General features: G+C 66.2%; 1 protein-coding gene across 1 annotated transcript in view; it reads right to left on the minus strand.

The window, feature by feature from the left end:
* The window catches only part of DOCK6 (dedicator of cytokinesis 6), a 56,565-nt gene that overhangs the window by 19,032 nt on the left and 13,560 nt on the right, over positions 1–23,973 (minus strand). The window contains 22 exon segments of the mRNA XM_065575719.1: positions 1,175–1,261; positions 1,509–1,613; positions 1,924–2,099; positions 2,873–3,034; positions 3,825–4,056; positions 4,673–4,759; positions 5,242–5,343; positions 6,245–6,383; positions 6,851–6,921; positions 7,580–7,697; positions 11,637–11,799; positions 12,314–12,407; positions 12,640–12,764; positions 13,704–13,860; positions 14,118–14,198; positions 16,041–16,190; positions 17,597–17,663; positions 18,188–18,273; positions 19,826–20,038; positions 20,244–20,355; positions 20,981–21,049; positions 22,469–22,644. Of these exon segments, the coding sequence (XP_065431791.1) occupies positions 1,175–1,261; positions 1,509–1,613; positions 1,924–2,099; positions 2,873–3,034; positions 3,825–4,056; positions 4,673–4,759; positions 5,242–5,343; positions 6,245–6,383; positions 6,851–6,921; positions 7,580–7,697; positions 11,637–11,799; positions 12,314–12,407; positions 12,640–12,764; positions 13,704–13,860; positions 14,118–14,198; positions 16,041–16,190; positions 17,597–17,663; positions 18,188–18,273; positions 19,826–20,038; positions 20,244–20,355; positions 20,981–21,049; positions 22,469–22,644 (2,772 nt within the window).

Below are 23,973 nucleotides of genomic sequence, written 5' to 3' on the forward strand. Positions count from 1 at the left end.
CGCTGCCAGTCTGCAGCGCGTCTCCCCCCGTAACACACCGGGCCCCTCCGTTCGCTCACGGCTATCGCCAGGCCTGCCCTCGGCTAGCGGGACCCCCCGCCGGCCTGAGGCTGTGAGCCCGGAGAGGAAAGCGGCCCAGCGGAGCGCTCCGTGGCACACCAGCGAGGGAGGCGGCCGGGCTGGGCTCAGACAGGGCAGAGGAGGAGACGAGGGGTGCAGGGCAGAAGATGGATGGAGAGGAACAGGCTGGAGATTTTAGCTGGTGGGTGATAGATGGAGCCTGTCCGAAAGGAGACGTCTCCCCCCGACCCGCATTCTCTCTGTGTCCGGCCGGGGGCACCCGGGGCTCGGAGCGACTCTGGAGCTCGGGGATTCTGATTAATGCATCGGCTGCGGGTGGGATCAGAGCCCGGTCCCGATTCAATGCTTTAACGACACACTGGGAGCTCCAGGGCAGGGCTCCAAGCACGTACTCGGCGTTCGTTAACTAGGCCTCATGTCACCCCAGTGAGGCTAAGGCAAGCGTTATCAATGGGGAAACTGAGGCACGGAAAACGGACGTGACGTACCCCAGGCCACACAGGACGTCAGTGGCAGGGCTGGGGGCAGGGGACCGGACTCTGGGCTCCCAGTACTCCAGCTCTAGCCATTACATCACTTCCCGCTCCTAGAGCCAGGAACGGAACCCAGGAGTCCGGGCCCCCAGCCCCCGCTGCTCTGACCACTAGCCCCCACTTCCCTCTCAGAGCTGGGGAGAGAACCCAGGCGTCCTGGCTCCCATCCCTCCTGCTCTAACCACTAGACCCCACTCCCCTCTCAGAGCCGGGGAGAGAACCCAGGCGTCCGTGCTCCCAGCCCTCCTGCTCTAACCACTAGACCCCACTCCTCTCTCAGAGCCGAGGAGAGAACCCAGGCGTCCGGGCTCCCAGCCCTCCTGCGCTAACCACTAGACCCCACTCCCCTCTCAGAGCCAGGGAGAGAACCCAGGCGTCCGGGCTCCCAGCCCCATGCTTTGAACATGAGACCCCCCCAGTCTATTCCATGGGCGGATGCGGGGTGGGGTTGGGGGGGGAAGTGTCTATTCCAGGAGACTGAGGATCAGCTGTAATTGGGCAAGAACCATTTATCCCCCCCCCCGCCCCCCAGACTTTGCTCGGCCGCCCCCCCCCTCTACCTTCTTGGCGGTCGGCCTGGTGGGGGCGGCGGGCGCGGAGGAGCGCTCCAGGAAGGAGGAGAGGCGGTTAGAGCTTCGCTCGCAGGCCTGTGGGACGCGGCGGGCGGTGATGATGGAGGAGAGGAGTTAATGGAGTGAGCGGATGGAGCAGAGGAGAGATGTGATGGACCAGCCCCCCCCACCAGTGCCCCATGGGGGTCTGCGCAGGTTCCCCCCCCCCCCCCCGGGCGAAGTGGCGCCGCAGTCCTCGCTCCCCCCCACTAGGGGTCAGCGCCGCGCGGAGAGAACAGCCGGGGCGGGGGCTGCAAGCGAAGCGGAGAAGGGGAAGGGGCACCTGTTTGAGGTCGGCGCTGGAGCTGGGCGGGTTCCGGCGGAGCACGGCCCTGGGCCCGCCGGGGGCGTAGGCCGAGTTCACCCAGGAGTGCGAGCGGTCGATCCCCTGCACCGCGGCCGGCGGGAGAGAAGAGAGCAGCGAAAACCGTCACCGGGGGGAGGGCGGATTCAGAGCCCCCCGCCCAGCCAGCCCCCTGCCCACCGCAGGATTTCAGCCGGGAACCCAGAGCGACCCACCACCAGCGCAGCCCAGCCCGAAAGCACCAAGCGGGGAAGGTGGCAGGGGAGCCGTGCCCAGACCGGCGGCTTGCAGGGATCCCGGGGGGCGGATTCCATCCCGGAGGGTGCAGAGTGCCCGGGGGGGGGCGGCAGAGCCGGGCACCCCTCTCCAGGGGCACAGCCAGCGCCGGCCTTACTTTGCTGCCCAGAATCTGCTGCACTTCATCGTCGGGGGAGCCGGGCGTGGTGGCCAGGTCAGGGTTGCTGTTGCTGATGCTCTTGGAGCGGGACAGGTTGAGGCTGGCGGGGCGGCCGGTGGCGCGGGACAGGGTGGCGCATTGGATGGCAGCCCCCTGGGGCGGCGTCCTGGCCTCTGGAACAAACGCACCCAGGGGAGTCAAGGCGGGGGGAGGCATTTTAACCCCCTTGGAGAACTCAGGAGTCCTGGCTCCCAGCCACTTGCTCTAACCACCAGACCCCACTCCCCTCCCAGGGCCGGGGATAGGACCCAGGAGTTCTGCATCTCAGCCCCCCCTGCTCTAACCACCAGACCCCACTCCCCTCCCAGAGCCGGGGATAGGACCCAGGAGTTCTGCATCTCAGCCCCCCCTGCTCTAACCACCAGACCCCACTCCCCTCTCAGGGCCGGGGATAGGACCCAGGAGTTCTGCATCTCAGCCCCCCCTGCTCTAACCACCAGACCCCACTCCCCTCCCAGAGCTGGGGATAGGACCCAGGAGTTCTGCATCTCAGCCCCCCCTGCTCTAACCACCAGACCCCACTCCCCTCCCAGGGCCGGGGATAGGACCCAGGAGTTCTGCATCTCAGCCCAGTTCCCCTGTCCAACTCTGCCCCCCTTCCCGAGGATCCCCCAGAGGAAACATTCCCAGAAGACCCCTCCTGGGATCAGACCCCCCCCCCATGCCCCCACCCCTCTGGGAGCAGCCCTCCCCTCCCCACTGGACTCCTCCTCCCACTCATCCCTCCCCAGAAGCAGCCCCTGCCTCCACCACACCCCTGGGAACTGGCCCCCAGCAGCCCCCCTGCCCCCCCCCAGGACACGCAGCCCCATGGATGTTAAGGGGCCGGCTGCCTGGAGTTCCCCCAGCCGAGGAGCCCCCCAGGGGCCCTGTGCCCCCAGCTCACCGTCCCCCGTTGGTGGCGGCTCGGCGGGCAGGCGGAAGGCGAAGTGGATGTAGGCGGCCAGCAGCGGGTTGTGGTGGTGCTGGCCCTGGCTGGCCTCCAGTCCCTGGTGGATCTGGTTCACCATGACGGCCATGGCCTCGAAGGCGGTGCGGCCCAGGTTGACTGGGGGAAGACGTGAAGGGGGCAGGGGTGAGCCGGGGAGCGGGGCAGGGCTGGGCCGCAGGACTCCTGGGTTCCTCTCCCTGGGGCACGGGAGCAGGTCCCCATCAGTCCTGGCCCAGTGCGGGGAGCCCTGCACAGGCACACGGGACTCCTTGGCTCTGCCTCTGGCCTGCTGGCTGATCGCGTGCAAGCCACGGCCCCACCCGGTGCCTCAGTTTCCCCTTGGGGACAGCAGGGCTAGTGCTCCCCTGGGGCAAGGGCCGATTGTGGGGGCTCCGGCACACCGACGTCACGCACCCCAGGTAACATCCGGGAAATAAACTGTGCAAAACCGCCCCTCTGATTGGCTGCCTTCCCCTCTGCCCCGCCTCCTGGGGCAGAGCAGCCAATCAGAGCAGCTGCAGAACTCTCCCCTCCTCCCCTTAGGGGTTGGCGCCGTTCTCGGGGGCGGTAGCAGCGGGGGGGACAGGACAAAGAGCCTGGCGGCTCTGCACCCCCCTGCCAACAACACCTGGCCTGAGAAAGGGGAGAGGGCCCCAGTGCAGCCCCCCCAGGCCTGGAAAGGGGGTGAGTGAAATGTCCAGGAGCAGAGGTAGGGTGGGAGGGGGCAGAATTCGATCTGCAGAAAACAACAGACCCCCCCACACACACTCTTTCCAGACCCTGTTAAGCCCGGCAGTCGCTGCTCCGGCCCCTGGCGATCGGGGGGCAAGGTCCCCGCGGGGTAGGGGGCCAGGCACCCCCCCGATCACAGGGCGAGGTCCCGGCGGGGGGAAGGGGGGACACTCACCAATCTGGCCCCCGATGATGGGCGGGCGGGCGATGAGCAGCAGCAGCTTGTCCAGGACCTGGTGGCAGTGGGCGAGCAGTGGTCCCAGCCCGGCCCCCCGCAGCCCGGCCACGCTGGCCCGCAGCTCCCCCTCCACGTTGCTCTCGGTCAGCACGGCGTCCCGCAGCCGCACCGGGAAGTGGCTCTCCTCCAGCACGTGGCCCAGTGTGAAGAACTTATCCAGGGCGGGGTCCTGCCGGGGGACGGGGCAGGTGGCACCGGGGGGCTCCAGCCCCAGCTCCCGCCCCCGGGATCTCCGACCACTGGCCAGCACCGCTCTGCCCTCTTGCACTAGCGTCCCCCATTGCAGGGGGGGGGCCCAAGGAAATGAACCCAGGAGTCCTGGCCCCCGACGCCAGGCTCTAGCTCCCCACGGGCCACCCCGGTAGGTACGTAGTGCGGGCACAGAGGGATCAGACCCGTCAGCCACAGAGACGCTGGGTACGTTGGCAGAAGGGGGCTGGAGGGGCCGCGAGCAGGCATGGCCTGATGCCAAGAACTGGGATGGTGGGTCGGGAGCCAGGGGGCACAGACGCCGATCCCAGCCCCGGAGACAGGTTGTGCCCACGGACGAGGGGCAGGGCCCAGAGGCACCCCTCAGCCTGGCAAAGCGCCCCACATGTAGCAACTAGACACGGTGCCTCACATCGCCCCTGGGAAGCCATACAGAGCACCCCCAGCCTCCCTACCCACCCCAACCCCGACCTGCCTCCCGGGGAGCCCAGTTCCAGCACCCCGCATTCCCCACCCCCGCTGGGGAACCAGACAGCTCCAGCCCCCCAGGATGTCTGCCCCAGCCCCGCCCTCACCTGCGTGTGCACCGAGGACACGGCCAGCAGCTCCACGTGAAACACCCCCTTGTGGTTATCGACCCACTTCATGCCGGGGAGCTGCACCTGCCGGCGGGGAGGGAGAGCCGTGAGCCCCGGACCCCCACTCCTTCCCCCTGCCCCCAGTGCTCCTTCACCTGGGTCCCAGCCCCCGCACCTGCTCCCACCCCATCCCCATGGGCAGAGGGCACGGATGCCAGGCAGGGGTGCAGCGGTGGTCCCCTTCCGGAATCTGACCACGCCCCCATGACTCAGTTTCCCTGCCAGTTGCAGGGTGGGTGGTGCCCAAAGGAAGGACATTCCCCCCCCCCCCGACAAAGCCTCCTGTCTCAAAGGGGCTGGCACCCCCATCCTGGCCTCACTGGGGCAGGTCCCTGTAGCCCAGCCCAGCCCGGGCGAGGGTGCTGGGTGGGGGGAGGTCCCAGACTGGGTCTGCTGGCCTGGACGCCCACCTCCCCTCCGAGCCAACCGGTGCCCCCTGGGGCCAGGGGCCAGTTGGCCCAGGTGCCTGTGCCCAGGGCTGCCACGGACCAGCCGCGCCTACTTACGTCGGGGGTGAGCACGGAGTAGCTGGGCGGGGGCTTCTCCACCGACACGGGCAGGCAGAGGGGCCCCGTCCGCAGGCGGCCATGCTGCAGCAGCGGGACCCACTGGCAGGAGAGAGCAGGGATGAGACCGGGGCCCTGGACACAGGGCGGGGGGCCCCAGGAGCAAGGATATGGGTTGGGGGGTCCAAGGCGCTGGGGAGGTTCCCAGGGGCAGGGACATGGGCTGGGGGACCCAGGGCTGGAGAGGTTCCTGGGGGGCAGGGACACGGGCTGGGGAGGTTCCCAGTGGCAGGGACATGGGGTGGACGGGGGGTCCAGGGGCTGGGGAGGTTCCCAGAGGCCATGGACAAGGGGCGGGGGAGGTTCCCGGGGGGCAGGGACATGGGCTGGGGGCCCCAGGGCTGGAGAAGTTCCTGGGGGGCAGGGACACGGGCTGGGGAGGTTCCTGGGGGGCAGGGACACGGGCTGGGGGCCCCAGGGCTGGAGAGGTTACTGGGGGGCAGGGACACGGGCTGGGGGGCCCAGGGCTGGAGAGGTTTCTGGCGGGCAGGGACACGGGCTGGGGGCCCCAGGGCTGGAGAGGTTTCTGGGGAGCAGGGACACGGGCTAGGGAGGTTCCCGGGGGGCAGGGCCCCAGGGCTGGGGGCCCCAGGCCTGGAGAGGTTCCGGGGGGGCAGCGATTTGGGGCTGGGGATCCCAGGGCTGGAGAGGTTCCGGGGGGCAGCGATTTGGGGCTGGGGATCCCAGGGCTGGAGAGGTTCCGGGGGGCAGCGATTTGGGGCTGGGGATCCCAGGGCTGGAGAGGTTCCGGGGGGCAGCGATTTGGGGCTGGGGATCCCAGGGCTGGAGAGGTTCCGGGGGGCAGCGATTTGGGGCTGGGGATCCCAGGGCTGGAGAGGTTCCGGGGGCAGCGATTTGGGGCGGGGGATCCCAGGGCTGGAGAGGTTCCAGGGGCAGCGATTTGGGGCGGGGGGCAGCGAGGAGGCCCCCCAGCCCGGCTGACCGTGTAGCCGACGGGCGTCTCCAGCGGCGCGTTCTGCTTGGGCTGGCAGCTGACGTGGTAGAAGGTGAAGAGCAGGTGGTGATTGTCCGTCAGGGCGGGCGGGAGCCACAGCTTGAACTCCTCGTAGAACTCGGGGCACCTGGGGGGCAGCAGCAGTGAGGCCCCCCGTGGCCAAGGAGCCCCGAGTTGTCTGTGTGGGGCACCCCCCGATCCCCACACTCGGGCGCTGAAACCCCCCGATCTCCAGGCTGGGGGGCTGCCCTGGGCCCCGGCCCACGTCCTAGGGAGACCCACAGCAGAGACTGGCCCGGCCCAGCACCCCCCTCCACCCAGACACCCCTGGACGGGTTACCGTATTAACTGAAATAGCCCCCCAGCCAGCTTAGCACACCCCCCCCAGACGGGTTACCGTATTAACTGAAATAGCCCCCCAGCCAGCTTAGCACCCCCACACCCAGACACCCCTAGACGGGTTACCGTATTAACTGAAATAGCCACCCAGCCAGCTTAGCACCCCCACACCCAGACACCCCTAGACGGGTTACCGTATTAACTGAAATAGCCCCTCCCGCCCCATGCCTGGACAGCTCGGTGGGCAGCGCTCACCTGTTGTGATACACCACGGCGGTGTAGGCGTCTTTCGTAAACTCGCTGCAGCTCGACTTGCCGAATATCACCTGGTGAAAGACAAACATCACACCGGGCGAGGGGGGGACAGACAGGCAGGACAGCCACAGACTGACACAGCGGCGAGAGATGGGAGAGGGACAGTGCTGCATGGGGGGTTCAGGCACCGGGCCCAACCTCCCTGGGATCTGGAGAGAGTTTAACCTTTGGCCGGAAGTTTCGGGGGCCCCCATTTAGCATCGCTGAGCTGGGAGCCCCCCCCATCTGATCTTGGGGCTGATGTGAAGCATGTCGAAGGGCCCTGAGTTTACAGGCAACATGTGCCCCCCCCGAAGCGTTTTTGGGGTGTCTCAGGCCGGGCAGCCCAGAGGGGGCAAAACTCTCCAGCCAGGCCCCTGAAATCCGAGATGGGCTGGAGGCTGCGGCTCAGTGAAGCCCTGAGAAGAGCGGGTTCCTGTTGGCGCCGCGGGCCCAGCACCCCCAGGGTACCCCGTCCCTCCCGCCCCTGGGCTGCTGCTTTGATGTAGGGCCAGGGCCCCCCAGCCTCTTGCTCGGCCAGACTCTGCTTCCGGGCCAACGCCGGTCGCGTCCCTCAGGGACGGGCGGTTTCCCCATCGGCACAGACACCCGGCCGTGCCCCGGGGCACAAGGAGCTGGGTGCCCTGCTGGCTGTCGCTCCGGGGAGCTCGGGGTGGGGCCGACACTCACCGGCAGGGCCTGGCTGGGGTCCTCGCCCGCCATGAACTGCACCTTCACGGCGATGTTGCGCACCGAGCCCTGGCGGCTGCTGAAGTTCAGGCTCTGGGGGTAGACGTAGAGCAGGTTCCTGGGGGAGCGGGAGAGAGACACGCAGGGGGTCAGTGGGAGGGGGGCGCGGCCACGCCCATTCACACTGCTGCGGGCTGGGACGGGGTCCTGCCTCCCAGAGGCCTGTGGGGGACAGCAGCGGCCCCATTGCAGGGAGGGAAACCGAGGCACCAAGAGGGGAAGGGGCTTGGTGCCAAGGCAGAGGAGAGAACCCAGGCGTCCTAGCTCCCCGGCTGTGCAGTGGTGCCTTCTGACCCCGCCCGCACGTGGCTGCCCGCCGGTGACCCTGATGGAACTGATCACGAGGCCACTCCGGGGCGGCCAGGCGAAGAGCCAACGGGCAGCAGGGAGCCAGGAGTGTGGGGGAGGGGGATGAAAAGGTGGGGCGAGGATTTGGTTTGAGACCCCCCCCCCCAGCTCAGGTGCCCTCCCCTGCTACCCTGCACTGGACTGGACTGCCCCAGATCCTGTCTCAGCCGGAACCCCAGTCTGGGAGGGGAGCGGGAGGAGGAACTGGGAGCCAGGACTCCTGGGTCTCTCCCCGGCTCCGGGAGGGGAGCAGGGTCTAGTGGTTAGAGGGGGGTGGGGGGCTGGGAGCCAGGACTCCTGGGTCTCTCCCCGGCTCCGGGAGGGGAGCAGGGTCTAGTGGTTAGAGGGGGGTGGGGGGCTGGGGCCCAGGACTCCTGGGTTCTCTCCCCGGCTCCGGGAGGGGAGCAGGGTCTAGTGGTTAGAGGGGGGTGGGGGGGCTGGGAGCCAGGACTCCTGGGTTCTCTCCCTGGCTCCGGGAGGGGAGCAGGGTCTAGCCGTATCTCAGGAGCTCTGCGTTTGCCCGCAGGGGCTCTGCCCCCCGCCTGGCTGCAGGGATCTGAGGAGCACGAGCAGGCTCCGCTATTAACCCGTCGCTGCCCGCCGCGGCCTCTCTGACGCAATCCCCTTTCGCAACTGCCCTGCCCCGGCCAGGGGCTCCGTGCCCCAGGGCAGCCGTCAGGACAGGGCGCTGGACCCGCGCCAGTTGCCAAAGTCTGCTGGCACCGGAGCCCCGGGGGCGGGGAGGAGACGCTCACCAGACACCCAATGCCCTGCCCCACACCTCCCCCCGCCCCCAGGCCCATATAAGGCCGTCTCCTGCCCTCCGGCACCCGAGCGATGCTGAGCCTGGCGCTGCTGCTGGCCCTGCTGCCCCCCGGTGCGGCCCGGCCCCCCCCGGGGGTTGCCCCGCAGCACGAGGTGGACATCCTGGTCTATGGGGTGCTGCAGTTCAGCCAGGCGCTGCACGAGACCCACGGCACCACGGGGCAGCAGCTGGAGCAGGCCGGGCGCCGGCTCGGGCGCTGCCAGCTCCTGCTGGGGGCCCTGCAGCGCCAGGCACACCAGGCCCGGCAGGCCGTGGAGGAGCTGCGCGGGGCAGTGGAGGGGCTCAAGGTACCCAGCTGGGGGAGGGGTTGGGAGCCAGGACGCCTGGGTTCTATTCCTGGCTCTGGCACTTCCGCAGCTTTAAACCTCGAGGTTCACCTCTGCACCTCAGTTTCCCCAGCTGTCCGGCAGGGGGTGATGGTTTAGAGTCTGCAAAGCCTGCGGGAGGCGGGTGAGCCCGCCGGATCCTGGCCCCGGGGCTAAGAGGATTTGGGGGCGTCTCCCCGGCAGGGGCCAGGTGTCTATTAACCCCCAAGTCTCCGGCTTCATCTGCCCAACTGAGGGCTCACCCAGCCCCTCGCCATCAGCCCCGAGAGCGGGGCAGGATTACCAGCCCCAGATGGGGAAACCGAGGCACAGGGCAGGATGCTTTTGCTGCTCTCCCCCCTTGGAGTACCCCCAGCCCCGGCTCAGTCGCCCCACAGCTCTGCTCTCCCCCCCGCCAGGCCGAGGAGACGGCACTACGGCTGCAGGCCCACAGCACGGCCCAGGCCGTCCAGGCAACGCTAGCGGGGCGCCTCCTGCTGGCAGAGCGGGTGCAGGAGCTGGAGGATACGCTGGCCGGCCTGGCGGGGAGGGGCCCCCGGCATGGGGCCACGGAGCTGGCTGCTCTCAAGGTAACGGACGCGCCTGGGCCCCGGGAATTCCCGGCTCCAGACGCTGCCCTGACCCCCCCTCGCTCTGGGCCCGGGCGTGAGACACCCCTAAACCCAGCCCCGGCCCGGCCTGCGCTGCCACCGCTGCTGCCAGCAGGGGGAGCTCTGAACCAAGGGCTCAACTCTCCCCCGGGGGCTCAGCACGGCCCCGTCACGGGGGGGGGAATCCGGACCCCAACTATGGGCTGCTGGGCCCCCAGCTCCGGGGCGATGGGGGGAGGCAGCCCCCGGGGAGGGGGCAGAGGGGTAACACAAGGGGGGCTGGGGAGAGAGCAGCTGGAGGGGGAGGGGGAGCAAAGGGTGACCTGGCACGTGCCCCACACATGAACCCCGCCTCTCCCCAGACGCACGTGGAGCGGCAGAACCTCACCCTCCGGGCCCTGGCGGACACAGCTCAGCAGCAGCAGCAGCGAGCGGCCAGGCAGGCGGAGCAGCTGGCCCGGCTCTGGGAGCAGGCAAGGCCCCCGCGGGGGGGGGGGGGCAGCTCGGGCGAGCATGGGGGGGCACAGCCGCTACCCACGGGGAAACTGAGGCAGAGAGGGCCTAGCAGAGCCGGGATTAGAACCAGGTGCCCCGTGGCCATCGCACTAGCCGCTAGCCCGTCGCCCACGATCCCCGGCTATCAGGCACAACCCCCCCGCCCCCGGCCTCTGCAGGCAGGGGGTCTGAGCCAGGCTGGGGACCCTGGGTTTGTCCGGAGCCCGGGCGGGGTCGGCTCCTTTGGGTGCTGCCCACGGGGGCAGGGCCCAGGTGGTCTCCCTGCAAAGCCAATCGGTCCCCCCCAGGATGCTGATCACTGCCCAGCCCCCGCCTGCTCTCAGCTGCCCGCTCCTCCCCGGCAGGTGGAGGCTCGTGCCGGCGCCAGGACGTGAGCGGGCCCCACGGGATGGCCGAGGAAAACCACACGGAGCCGCCCTGCCGCGAGGGGACCCCGGCTCCAGGGGCCACTGCGACGAGGGGCCGGGCAGCGCGGGCCGGGCCGCTGGACCTGGGAGGACCCCTAGCTCTCGAGGGACAGACACGCCTCACGAGGGCTCCGGCACCGAGCACCGGAGCCTCCCCCCCCCCCCCCAATCTCTCCTGGGAAATAAATGAACTCCGGGGCAGGGGGGAGCCGCCCTCCTCCTGGGGCTTATTGGATTGAAAGTGACTGTGGCTTCTACCGGGACATTGGGGAAAAGCTCCCCCCCACCCAACACAGCCCTGCCGGTGCCCCTCACTCCCGACCCGCAGCCCTCCTGTTATCCCAGCCCCGCCCCCCCCCGTCGGTACCCCTCACTCCCGACCCGCAGCCCCCGCTATCCCAGTCCTGTCCCCCCCACTCTCCCGGTGCCCCTCACTCCCGACCTGCAGCCCGTTTGCCCAGCCCTGGTCCCTCCAGCTCTGCCAGTGCCCCTCACTCCCGACCCGCAGCCCCCTGCAAACCCAGCCCTGGTCCCCCCCGATGCCGGTGCCCCTCAATCACAACCCACAGCCCCCTGCAAACCCAGCCCTACGTCCCCAGCTCCACCAGAGCCCCTCACTCCCAACCCGCAGCCCCCTGCAAACCCAGCCCTGGTCCCCCCAGCTCTGCCAGTGCCCCTCACTCCCGACCCGCAGCCCCCACTATCCCAGCCCCAGCTCCCCACACCCCATCTTTGTTGCTGCCCTTCAGGGCCAAAGGTCAAACTAACCCCCCGAGTCACATTTTCCCGGTGCACTCGGGGCTCAGGGCTGGTAGCCAGCCCCCCTCGCCGTCCCAGGGGTCCCAGCAGACGCGCCCGGCCCCGTGGATCAGCAAAGCGCTCAGCTGATGGCCGATTACGTAGTGCCCGTGCGTCGCTGCGCGGCCAGTGACTCCCCGGGAGAGGGCAGCGGCGCCCATAGGTGCCCACTCAGCTGCCACCCACCTGTAGGTGGTGTGGGGGACATAGACCTCATGGGCCGGGAACTCCAGGATCTCCTTGGTGGGCCGCACCCGGGGGTCCGGGTAGGGCTTGACGTGCAGCAGCTCCGGGGAGAGGCAGTAGTGGGGGCTCTCGGGCGCCGGTGAGATGTCCACCTTGAGCTGAGCTGGGGAGAGGAGGCGACGGGCCGTGAGGATCTCAGCGCTATGGGGCAGAGCCCCACGGCCAGAGCCGGCCCAGTGGCTGATGGGAAGGGAGGGCCGTGGCTACACTACCACACCGGACTGAGCCCAGGGGCTGGTGGGAAGGGGCTCGAGGAAGACGTCAACAGGGGATGGCGCTGGGCACCTGGCCCAGGGCAGGGAGAAGGTGGGACCTGGGAGGGGGTGGAGCTTGGGGGTACATGGGGCGGGGCATGGAACTCCCCTCCCCCAGGGCCGCCGGGGGGCTCCTTTGGCCTCGATGTAGGTTAGAGCAGCCGTGAGGGCTGCCCTGGGTGCAGCAGCCCCTGTGGGTGTGGCTCTGCAGCTGTCCCCGGGGCCCCGCCCCCTGAAGGGGGCATAGTCAGCTTCCCTGGGGGGCCTTACATCTGCATACGGGCCCCTAACCCCCCCAACGGTACACAGAGCCCGGCGGTGCCCAGCGGCCCCCGCCACCCGCGCCGTCCCTGCCAGCCACACCTGTGATGGGCCGCAGCCGGCGCAGCAGCGAGGATGGACGCCTCATGTCCGCCAGGAACTTGTACAGGTCCTCGGCGCTCAGACGGTCGCCTTCCTGCTGGGCCGGGCGGGGGTTAGAGCAGAGGGGCTGGCCCCACCCCCAAAGCAAACACCCCCCATGGCCCCAGGTGCTCCAAGCCCCGCCCCCAAACCAAATGCAGCCCATCGCACCCAGAGTAGCTCTGCCCCCCAAGCACCCTAAATGCTGCCTCCGTCCACGCCGAGCCCCACCCATACTAAAAGCAAAGCAACCCCCCCCTGCGCCAGCAGGGGGCGCCGCCCGTTACCTGTTTGAAGAAGTTGGTGACGGTGAGGGTGGCGGGGCGGAAGCTGGCGAAGCTGCACAACTCCTCCCCGGCGCTCATGCGCTCCAGCGTCCTCCGCTTGCGCTCGTTCCAGGTGCCCCGGCGCTCTGCCGGGGAGGGGGGAGGGGAGTGGTCACCCCGGGCAAGCCCAGCAAAGCCCCATGGGCCGCGCCAACCAGAGACGCGCCCGGCTCCACTGGGCCTGCCGGCCGCCCAGGGAGAAGCCCGGCAGCACCCAGCCTCTTCCCTGGGTGGCCCCCAGCTGAGCTGGACGACGAAGGATTTTTTTGCAGCCACCTCTGGGGTGGGAGGCAGCAGCTGCCAAAACAACCACTGGCAAGAAACCCGCGGGTGGGGGGGGGGGGGGGGGCTGGGGGTGCGGTCGGCACTCGGACGCGGGTAACAGGAACTGTTCACCGCCAGCAGCACCAGGACCTGGCTTTAGATCAAAACCTCCTGCAGCCCAGCGCCGCCCTGGGGCCAGTCCTGCCTGCCAGGGGAGAGCGCCCCCTGCTGCCCCCCTGCTCCCTGCAGCCCAGCGCCCCCTAGCGCCGCCCTGGGGCCAGCCAGTGCCCTGCTGCCCCCCGCCCTGCTCCCTGCAGCCCAGCGCCCCCTAGTGCCCCCTGGGGCCAGCCCTGCCTGCCAGGGGAGAGCGCCCCCTGCTGAGCCCCCACCCTGCTCCCTACAGCACAGCGCCCCCTAGCGCCCCCTGGGGCCAGCCCTGCCTGCCAGGGGAGAGCCCCCTGCTGAGCCCCCACCCTGCTCCCTGCAGCACAGCGCCCCCTAGTGCCCCCTGGCGTCAGCCCTGCCTGCCAGGGGAGAGCGCCCCCTGCTGCCCCCCACCCTGCCCCCTACAGCCCAGCGCCCCCTAGCGCCGCCCTGGGGCCAGCACAGGTCCAGAGGGCAGAACGCCTCCACCCAGCCCCGCAGCGCTGTGGGGAACGTCGCTCCGCGGAGGTCTCCGGACCGTGCCCACGCCCGGCTCAGGAGGCCGAGCCCCCGGTGGCGGAAGCCAGAGGCCGTGCCCGCGCTCCCAGCCGGCTCACCGCTCTCGGCGTCGGCGGGGTCGCGCTCCAGGGACCCGGCGGTGCTGACGATGTTCAGGAGGTGGATGGCCGTCCAGGCGAAGGGCATGCGGTACCGGCCCAGTCGGCTACAGAACTGCTCCGCCGCCCCGCGCAGCTTCTCCAGCTTCTCCTTGTTCTGGGGGCAGGGACAGGCACGGAGTCACCCCGGCTCCTCCCGACCGAGCCCCCTGGGATATGGGGAATTGCACTGCTGCTGTCAGCGCGGTACCCCGCTTAGAGTGGGGGGGCTGGGAGCCAGGACTCCTGGGTTCTCTCCCCGGCTCTGGGAGGGCAGTGGGGTCTAGAGGTTAGAGCAGGGAACAGGGGGCAGCTGGGACCCAGGCGAGCTGCCCTGCGGACAGGGCTGGGTCTGGGTCCGGGGGCTGTGTGTACCTTGGCTGCGTCCGTCTCCTTCATGACCATGTAGGGCTCACAGCAGTCCCCGATGTCCCCCTGCTGCAGCACCTTCTCCAGCTGGGGGGGAAGAGCAGAGAAGAGAGTGACCACTGGGGTGGGGAGTGGAGGCCAGTGCTTAGAGCGGGGGGGGGGGCGGCCTGGGAGCCAGGACTCCTGGGTTCCACCCCAGCTCTCGGAAGGGAGTGAGGTCTAGTGGTTAGAGTACAGTACAGCATGGGGAGAAGGTGACCAGCCCTCTGTGGAGAAAGAAGTGGTTCGGGACTATTTAGAAAAACTGGACGTGCACAAGTCCATGGGGCCGGATGCGCTGCATCCGAGGGTGCTAAAGGAGTTGGCGGGTGAGATTGCAGAGCCATTAGCCATTATTTTTGAAAACTCATGGCGATGGGGGGAGGTCCCAGATGACTGGAAAAAGGCTAATGTAGTGCCCATCTTTAAAAAAGGGAAGAAGGAGGATCCGGGGAACTACAGGCCAGTCAGCCTCACCTCAGTCCCTGGAAAAATTATGGAGCAGGTCCTCAAGGAATCAATTATGAAACATTTAGAGGAAAGGAAAGTGATCAGGAACAGTCAGCATGGATTCACGAAGGGGAAGTCATGCCTGACTAACCTAATTGCCTTCTATGATGAGATAACTGGCTCTGTGGATGAGGGGAAAGCAGTGGATGTGTTATTTCTTGACTTTAGCAAAGCTTTTGATACTGTCTCCCACAGTATTCTTGCCACCAAGTTAAAGAAGTATGGGCTGGATGAATGGACTGTAAGGTGGATAGAAAGCTGGCTAGATCGTCGGGCTCAACGGGTAGTGATCAATGGCTCCATGTCTAGTTGGCAGCCGGTTTCAAGTGGAGTGCCCCAAGGGTCGGTCCTGGGGCCGGTTTTGTTTAATATCTTTATTAATGATCTGGAGGATGGTGTGGACTGCACTCTCAGCAAGTTTGCAGATGACACTAAACTAGGAGGCGTGGTAGATACACTAGAGGGTAGGGATCGGATACAGAGGGACCTAGACAAATTAGAGGATTGGGCAGAAAAAAACCTGATGAGGTTCAACAAGGACAAGTGCAGAGTCCTGCACTTAGGACGGAAGAATCCCATGCACTGCTACAGACTAGGGACCGAATGGCTAGGTAGCAGTTCTGCTGAAAAGGACCTAGGGGTCACAGTGGACGAGAAGCTGGATATGAGTCAACAGTGTGCTCTTGTTGCCAAGAAGGCTAACGGCATTTTGGGCTGTATAAGTAGGGGCATTGCCAGCAGATCGAGGAACGTGATCGTTCCCCTTTATTCGACATTGGTGAGGCCTCATCTGGAGTACTGTGTCCAGTTTTGGGCCCCACACTACAAGAAGGATGTGGAAAAATTGGAAAGAGTCCAGCGGAGGGCAACAAAAATGATTAGGGGTCTGGAGCACATGACTTATGAGGAGAGGCTGAGAGAACTGGGATTGTTTAGTCTCCAGAAGAGAAGAATGAGGGGGGATTTGATAGCAGCCTTCAACTACCTGAAGGGGGGTTCCAAAGAGGATGGAGCTCGGCTGTTCTCAGTGGTGGCAGATGACAGAACAAGGAGCAATGGTCTCAAGTTGCGGTGGGGGAGGTCCAGGTTGGATATCAGGAAAAACTATTTCACTAGGAGGGTGGTGAAACACTGGAATGCGTTACCTAGGGAGGTGGTGGAGTCTCCTTCCTTGGAGGTTTTTAAGGCCCGGCTTGACAAAGCCCTGGCTGGGATGATTTAGCTGGGAATTGGTCCTGCTTTGAGCAGGGGGTTGGACTAGATGACCTCTTGAGGTCCCTTCCAACTCTGATATTCTATGATTCTATGATTCTATGATTCTAGAGCCGCACGGGCGCTTGCAGAGCAGCAGAGAGGCCAGGCCACACACACCCCCCTCACCTTGATGACCAGGAAGATGTCAGGGGAGGGGTGGGTTATGGAGAAGATGGCGGACCGCGCCAGCGTGGAGATGGCGGGGTGGCCGCCGGGCGCCCGCAGCAGCCCCTTCACCTGATCCGAGTTGAGGTCGAAGTAGAAGTTCTCGGAGATCTAGGGACAGAGCAAAGGTGAGAGCAGGAGACAGCGCCACCATGTGGGCTGGCCTAGGCCCCGCCCCTCAGCCCTGCCCCCTGGTCAGTACGGGCCAGGGACGTGCCCCTCACCCCGCATCCCTGCCCCCGGTCAGTATGACTGGACCCCGCCCTCGCCCCTCAGCCCCGCCCCCTGGTCAGTACGGGCCTGGGCCCCGTCCCTCACCCCGCATCCCTGCCTCCTGGTCAGTACAGGCCAGGGACATGCCCCTCACCCTGCATCCCTGCCCCCTGGTCAGTACTGGCCCGAGCCCCGCCCCTTGCCCCGCATCCATGCCCCCTGGTCAGTATGGCCCGGTCCCCACCCCTTGCCCCACATCCCTGCCCCCTGGTCAGTATGGGCCCGGGTCCTGCCCCTCGCCCCGCATCTCCGCCCTCTGGTCAGTACGGCCCAGGCCCCGCCCCTCGCCCCGCATCCCTGTCCCCTGGTCAGTACGGCCCGGGCCCTGCACCTTGCCCCGCATCCCCGCCCCCTGGTCAGTACGGCTGGACCCCATCCCTCGCCCCGCATCCCCGCCCCCTAGTCAGTACGGGCCCGGGCCCTGCCCCTCGCCCCACATCCCCGCCCCCTAGTCAGTACAGGCCCGTGCCCTGCCCCTCGCCCCGCATCCCTGTCCCCTGGTCAGTACAGGCCAGGGACATTCCCCTCACCCCACATCCCCGCCCTCTGGTCAGTACGCCCCTCGCCCGGCATCCTTGCCCCCTGGTCAGTACAGCCCGGGCCCCGCCCCTTCCCCCGCATCCCTGCCCCCTGGTCAGTACAGGCCAGGGACATTCCCCTCACCCCCGCCCTCTGGTCAGTACGCCCCTCGCCCTGCATCCCTGCCCCCGGTCAGTGCGGCCTGGGCCCTGCCCCTCGCCCTGCATCCCTGCCCCCAGTCAGTATGGCCCGGGCCCCGCCCCTTGCCCCACCCCCAGTCAGTATGGCCCGGGCCCCGCCCCTTGCCCCGCATCCCCGCCCCCTGGTCAGTACGGGTCCTGGCCCCACCCCTTGCCTGCATCCCAGCCCCCTCAACCCACATTCCCGTTCCCTTGTCAGCAGGGCCCTGACCACGCCCCGTGCCCTTCATCCCCGCCCCCTGAACAGTATGGCCCGGGCCACCCCCCTCAGCCCTGCTCCCTCATCAGTACGGCCCAGCCCACACCCCTCGCCCTGCCCCTCTGCCCGGTAGGTACAGACCCAGCCAGGACATGCCCCTCACCCTGTGTCCTTGCCCCTCCTTTCAGGCAGTACGGCCCAGGACACGGCCCTCGCCTCATATCCCCGCCCCCCCATCCGGTCAGTACAGCCAAGGACATGCCCCCATCCTGCGTCCGCGCCCCCTGGCCTGGCACATGCCCTGATGATGCGGGGCCATCGGATACCTTTTTCTTTTCCTTGATGTCATACAGGGCGAGGGTCCCGAAAATGGGCTCGATCTCGATCTCAAACCTGGTGCCGGAGAGATGGTGAACATGTCAGGGCCCTTCTGAGGGAGCGATAGCCCCCCCGCCAGCCCCACCCCCCTTGGCACTCAGGGGCCAGCTCGGGGAGGGGGGGGGGGGAGAACGGGGTTAGAGCGGGCGGGGGGAGCGGGAAACTGGGAGCAAGGATTCCTGGGTTCTATTCCTGAATCTGCCACTGACTCACTGGGCCGCCATGGCCAAGCCCTGCCCCCAGTGCCTCAGTTTCCCCTCTAACAGACATCACTGCCCCCACATGCCCCCCTGAGGTTTTAGGGATGAGTAGGGCTCAGCATGGACGTGCAAGGCTGAGCTGTTTGCCCTCACAGCCAGGCCACCCCCCTCCTCCCATTCCCCGAGGGGAGACGGGAGACAGGGGACACCCCCCCCCCCCGCTGGACTGGCCCAGCCCCCAGGGCAGTTCGCTTGGCTCTGTTAGGTGCCTCCCCACAGCGAGGATGGAAATGCTGCCTCTCCCCGGCCCCGTCGCTGCCATGATGGGGGGCGACTTACTTGAGAGAAAGGCACTTCACCAGGATCCGCTGGCCGAAGTGCTCCCGGGGGACCTCGGGCAGGCTGCAGCGCTCCACCGCCTCGTCCTGCCGGCCGGGGGAAGCAGCGGTGAGAGCGGCCCGAACCCAGCGCCCGCCCGGCGCCCCCCAGCCTGCCTCACGCGGCCACCCAGACCCTGCCTTTATACCCACTGCACGGGCAGGCCCTGCACAGGCACCGGGGCTCTATTCCCGGCTCAGCTCTGTGCCTCAGTTCCCCCCCCCCCCCCCCACCGCGGTATGTTTAGACTGGGAGCTCTTGGGGCTGTGATGTTATTGACATGAACTGTGACCGTATAGATCATTGCTGTAACCACTGTTATATATTTGCAGCAAATATTGTACAAAGGTTGTCGTGTGAGGTGTCTACGAAGAGGTTATAATTTGCTGGTTAGGATGATGCTGTCTGTGCGTGTGTCTCATTTGTGCAGTTGAAGTTAGGAATATTGGCTCTGTACTTGTATCTCAATGTGTTTGATTCTAAGTAGCCTCAGTGAAGCATTTGATCGGCTTCTTGAGAAGGGGCTATTCTCAATAAGTGTCCAGTCAAGAAACACTTAATGGACGATGGACTTTGGGAGATGCCAATCCACATCTGAGCTTTCCTGGGAACCTTCAAACTAACATGGAAACAATGGCGTCGGCCTGTAAAGAACTGAGTCATGCACGGACATGTGACTTGCCCATGTGACTCCAGACTCCATCTTGCGGCTGTGATTTTCCACAGTAAGAATGGAAGGGTCCTTCCATGGGCAGAGGATATAAAAAGCCCTGAAAAACTCCTCCGTCTTGTCTTTGCTCCTACTTCTGACCTCTGGAGGAACCTTGCTGCAAACTGAAGCTCTGAACAAAGGACTGAATGACCCAGCCCAGCTGGGGATGTTCCAGAGACTTGATTTGAACCTGCAGTTTATTCCATCACTGCTACAAGCCTGAACCCAGAACTTTGCCATTTCTGTGTGTCATTGATTCCATGTAACCGATTCTAGCTCTCATCTCGATCTTTTTCCTTTTATGAATAAACCTTTAGATTTTAGATTCTGAAGGATTGGCAACAGCGTGATTTGTGGGTAAGATCTGATTTGTATATTGACCTGGGTCTGGGGCTTGGTCCTTTGGGATCAGGAGAACCTTTTCCCTTTTACTGGGATATTGGTTTTCATAACCATCTGTCCCCATAATGAGTGGCACTGGTGGGGATACTGGGAAACTGGAGTGTCTGAGGGAATTGCTGGTGTGACTTGTAGTTCACCAGTGGGGTGAGAGCGAAGTCCTCTCTGGCTGGCTGGTTTGGTGCCTTAGAAGTGGAGAAACCCCAGCTGGGGCTGTAACTGCCCGACTCTCAGCAATTTGTCCTGAATTGATACTCTCAGAAGTGTCCCACCAAAGGCAGCATCGTTACATCCCGGCTCTGCCACTCACTCAGCTCTGTGCCTCAGTTTCCCCTCCCCTGGGAGCTCTTGGGGCAGGTCCCAGCCCAATGGTGGGCCCCGATCTCGCTTGGGGCATTGGGGTGCCACATTAACAGACCTGGGAAAGGGGACCCGGCCTGTTCCCCATGGCTCACGCGGGCGCCCGGGGCGGGGGACGGGACGCTCACCTCGTCGGGGGCGGGGAAGAGGGCCAGGAGCTCCGGGTGCCGGTTCTCCTTGCGCAGCTCCTCGTTACACCGGTCGAGCTCCTCCATGGCCGTGTGCTCCAACAGGGCGGGCAGCAGCGGGTCGGCCACCGAGTTCTTCAGGTCGAAGACGCTGGACGCCCAGCTGCCCCGGGGCGTGTCGTCCAGGGAGGGCGAGCGGCGCTTCAGCTCCTCCTGGCGGGGGGTGTGGAGGGGTGAGGGGGGTGTCCTCCCACCACACCCACAGCCCAGCCCCCCCAACGCGCCCCTCTCCCCCAATGTCCCTCCAGCCCAGCCCCCCCTCCTGCAGAGCCAGATGATACCGCTGACCCAGCCACGGATCCCCCCAACCGGGGCCACGCTCTGCCTGGGGGCATCCTCCCTCGCCCCCAGGCCTCACCGGCTCCTCCACGGCCTCGTCCAGCTCGAAGACCTGCCGGGGCAGCACCCTCTGTCTCTGGCGCTGCCGCTCGGCCGTGATGGGGCTGTACATGGTGCTGAGCCGCTGGTACCTGCGGGCGTGGGGAGCCTTGGTCACACCCCACTGGGGGGGGGGTACATCACGGGGGAGGGGGACAGAACCAGCTGTGGGGCTCGTCTGTGCCGTATTGCCACCCGTGCCCTCTGACACGCCCGGATCAGCCCAGCCCAGGTAGAGAGGGGCGGGGCCCCGGCTCAGAGCACAGGAGTGGGATCCAGGAACTAACCACCCTGCTCTGTGCCTCGGTTTCCCCATCTGTAAAACAGAGGATGGCGCCCCCTCCTTCCAAGGATTCAGCTGCTGTGTAACCCGGGCTGACGGACGGACAGATGGGCAGAAGACAAACAGCCTACTGTCCCCTGGCCAAGCCTCCGGTCACGCCCGGCTCCGGAACACGCGGCAGAGCTGGGCTGGGCTGACAGAGCCCCGGGCACCAGGAGGAACAAGGTCCCTTTCTCCAAGGACTGAGCGGGCGGCTGGCTCCGGCACAGCTCCAGGCAACCCAGCCATGCGCCAGCGAGCTGGGCCCATCCCTCTGGCCTCCCGCCAAGTACGGAGCAGGCCAGCGATTTCAGCCTGCAGGAGAGGGGACGGGAGACATGCTCGAGGTTCGCCCTGCCCCCTCCGACCGGCCGCGGGGCACTCCGCCAACTTACTTCCTCCGCACCACCAGCCAGTCCTCCGTGTAGACCTGCACCGCGTCCCGCACCCGGGCATCCAGCTTCCTGGCGGGAGGGAAGCACACAGGGCTCGCCTCTGAATCAGCAGGTGGAGGGAAGAGGGCAGGGGACGCTCGGGCAGCGGGCACACAGCAACCCCGCGGCCTTCAGAACAGCCAGGACACCTGGGTTCCCTCTTCCTGGCTCTGCTGCTGGCCTGCTGGGTGACCTTGAGCAAGTCACTCTGCCGGCATTAAATTAACTAATTATAACTCTCTAATTAAGCCTCGTCACAGGCTCTGGGAGCAGGCAAGGAGCATTATCCCAGCCATGTGTCCAGGCCGGGGGAGGGGGACCTGCAGTGCCAAATGCCCCATCTCAAAGCGCCCCCTTGTGCAGCAGAGGACGGGGCTGTGCCAGGCACAGGGTGTGCACGGCAAGGGGGCGAGACAGAGAGAGGGCGGGGGGTGATCACGGGGCTGGGAGCAGAAAATTCATGAGCTCTGATGCCTCAAGTCCCCGCCCCCATCCAGTCTGTATAGCCCAGGCCACACCCCTTATCCTGAGTCCCTGCCCCTGTCCAGTCTGTATAGCCCAGGCCACGCCCCTTATCCTGAGTCCCCGCCCCTATCCAGTCTGTATAGCCCAGGCCACGCCCCTTATCCTGAGTCCTATGCCCTGTCCAGTCTGTATAGCCCAGGCCACGCCCCTTATCCTGAGTCCCTGCCCCGTCCAGTCTGTATAGCCCAGGCCATGCCCCTTATCCTGAGTCCCTGCCCCTGTCCAGTCTGTATAGCCCAGGCCACGCCCCTTATCCTGAGTCCTATGCCCCGTCCAGTCTGTATAGCCCAGGCCATGCCCCTTATCCTGAGTCCCCGCCCCTGTCCAGTCTGTATAGCCCAGGCCACGCCCCTTATCCTGAGTCCTATGCCCCGTCCAGTCTGTATAGCCCAGGCCACGCCCCTTATCCTGAGTCCCTGCCCTGTCCAGTCTGTATAGCCCAGGCCACGCCCCTTATCCTGAGTCCTATGCCCTATCCAGTCTGTATAGCCCAGGCCACGCCCCTTATCCTGAATCCCTGCCCCGTCCAGTCTGTATAGCCCAGGCCAGTCTGTATAGCCCAGGCCACGCCCCTTATCCTGAGTCCCTGCCCCGTCCAGTCTGTATAGCCCAGGCCACGCCCCTTATCCTGAGTCTCATGCCCTGTCCAGTCTGTATAGCCCAGGCCACGCCCCTTATCCTGAGTCCCCGCCTCCCCAGTCTGGTCAGTACCCCTGGTGCCTCAGTTTACCCATGGGGAGGACACAATGCCCCAAGATGTAGGACCCTGTGGTAGACACGCTGCCCCCTGCTGGTGGCTGGGCAGTACTGAGACGCTAACCCGCATTGCCCCGTCCAGGGCTGGGGGTCTCTTGCAGCACCACACAGGGCCAGGTCCCACCCCTCTCCCACCGTTCAGTAGCAAGCCCCAGCCCAGGCACCCACCCCTCGTCGGGCACCCCCGGTTCCAGCGTGCGGCATTCCCGCGGCTCCCGGACCACCTCCACATCGTCGGCGGGGAACTCGATCAGGTCACGGAGTGGGCCAGGCTCCAGCTCGGGGGGGTGGGCAGCCAGATACTCCTCGAAGTCCACTGGCTCCACCACCTCTGTCAGCGGCACCTGTGGGGACAGATCGGTCAACACAGCGCTGCTCTCCACAAACCCCACCCACCACTGCCCCCTGCTGGTCGCTGGAGCAGGGACGACCCCTGTGTGGACCCCCCAGGATGAGACAGGCTGCGCTCCCCACAGCGGTGGGATAAGCTAAGGGTTAGAGCAGGAGGCTGGGAGCCAGGACTCCTGGGTTCTATCCCCGGCTCTGGGAGGGGAGTGGGGTCCCGTGATTGGAGCAGGAGACTCAGGACTCCTGGGTTCCTTTGCCAACTCGGGGTGCGATCTGGGGTACCATATCAGTGCCTGTCTTTTTAACGAACCTTGACTGAGCGGGGAGAGCGCCCCCTGCTGAGCTCCTGGCAGCCCGGCGCAGCTGAGAGAGAGTCAGGATCGACTGGGTCTACAGCGCCCCCTAGCAAACCCCCAGCATCGCTCCTGCAGCCCCCCAGCTCCCTTCCGCTGCTCCCCCGCCAGGTATCTTCCCAGCCCGGCCACCGAGAGGCAGCAGGAAACCAGGCAGCTGCCGGCACGTGGCTGGCCAAGGGGGCTCTCTCAAGGCTCCTGGGCTGGGTGGGGGCCGCGCCGGCTGACGGGAGGGGGCACGGGTAGCACAAGCCATCTGTGCTGGAGGAAATCGCAGCGCCGACCTGCCCACGAGCGCCTGCCGGGCCAGCAGTGACCGGGCAGGAAACCAAAACCACACGGGAAAGGGAAGGGGAAACCAACGCGGTTAGATCTAAAGCGCGCCGCAACCCTCCCCCTTGGCGCCTGGTCCCACGGGGCTAACGGAGGCCGATGCCAATGCTCTGGCCCCGAGCCTGCCAGCAGACGGAAACGCCCCGTTCTCCACGGCATGCCCCCCGCAGCGCAGCTCCCCTGCTCTAACCACTAGCCCCCCACTCCCCTCCCAGAGCTGGGTAGAAAACCCAGGAGTCCTGGCTCTCAGCCCCTCCCCACTCTAACCACTAGCCCTGTGACGGAGCAGGGAGCAGGGCAGATTTGACCTGGGAATGTTGCAGGGGGGTTGCAGTGGGGATGTGGGACTTCCCTTGAAGGGAGCTACCTGAGCTGTAACCTGAGCCAGGAACGGGGGTGGGGAGAATTAACACCTTCTGCCCGGGAGACTGAACAAAGGAGAGGAGCAGCGGGAGGGGCTGGGAGTTTAGTTTCGGTTGGGGCTGGGTGGTGCAACGCAGGGAACCCCAAGCTGGGGTCTAAGCTCCCTGAACCTCCCAGAGGGACCTAATTGAGGGGGGTCTGGTCGTACCTACACGCTCTGCTTGAGACTGTGTTCCTGTCCTTGAATAAACCTTCTGCTTTACTGGCTGGCTGAGA

The sequence above is a fragment of the Chrysemys picta genome, chromosome 22 (genome assembly GCF_011386835.1).
Source record: "Chrysemys picta bellii isolate R12L10 chromosome 22, ASM1138683v2, whole genome shotgun sequence".
Taxonomy (NCBI): domain Eukaryota; kingdom Metazoa; phylum Chordata; order Testudines; family Emydidae; genus Chrysemys; species Chrysemys picta.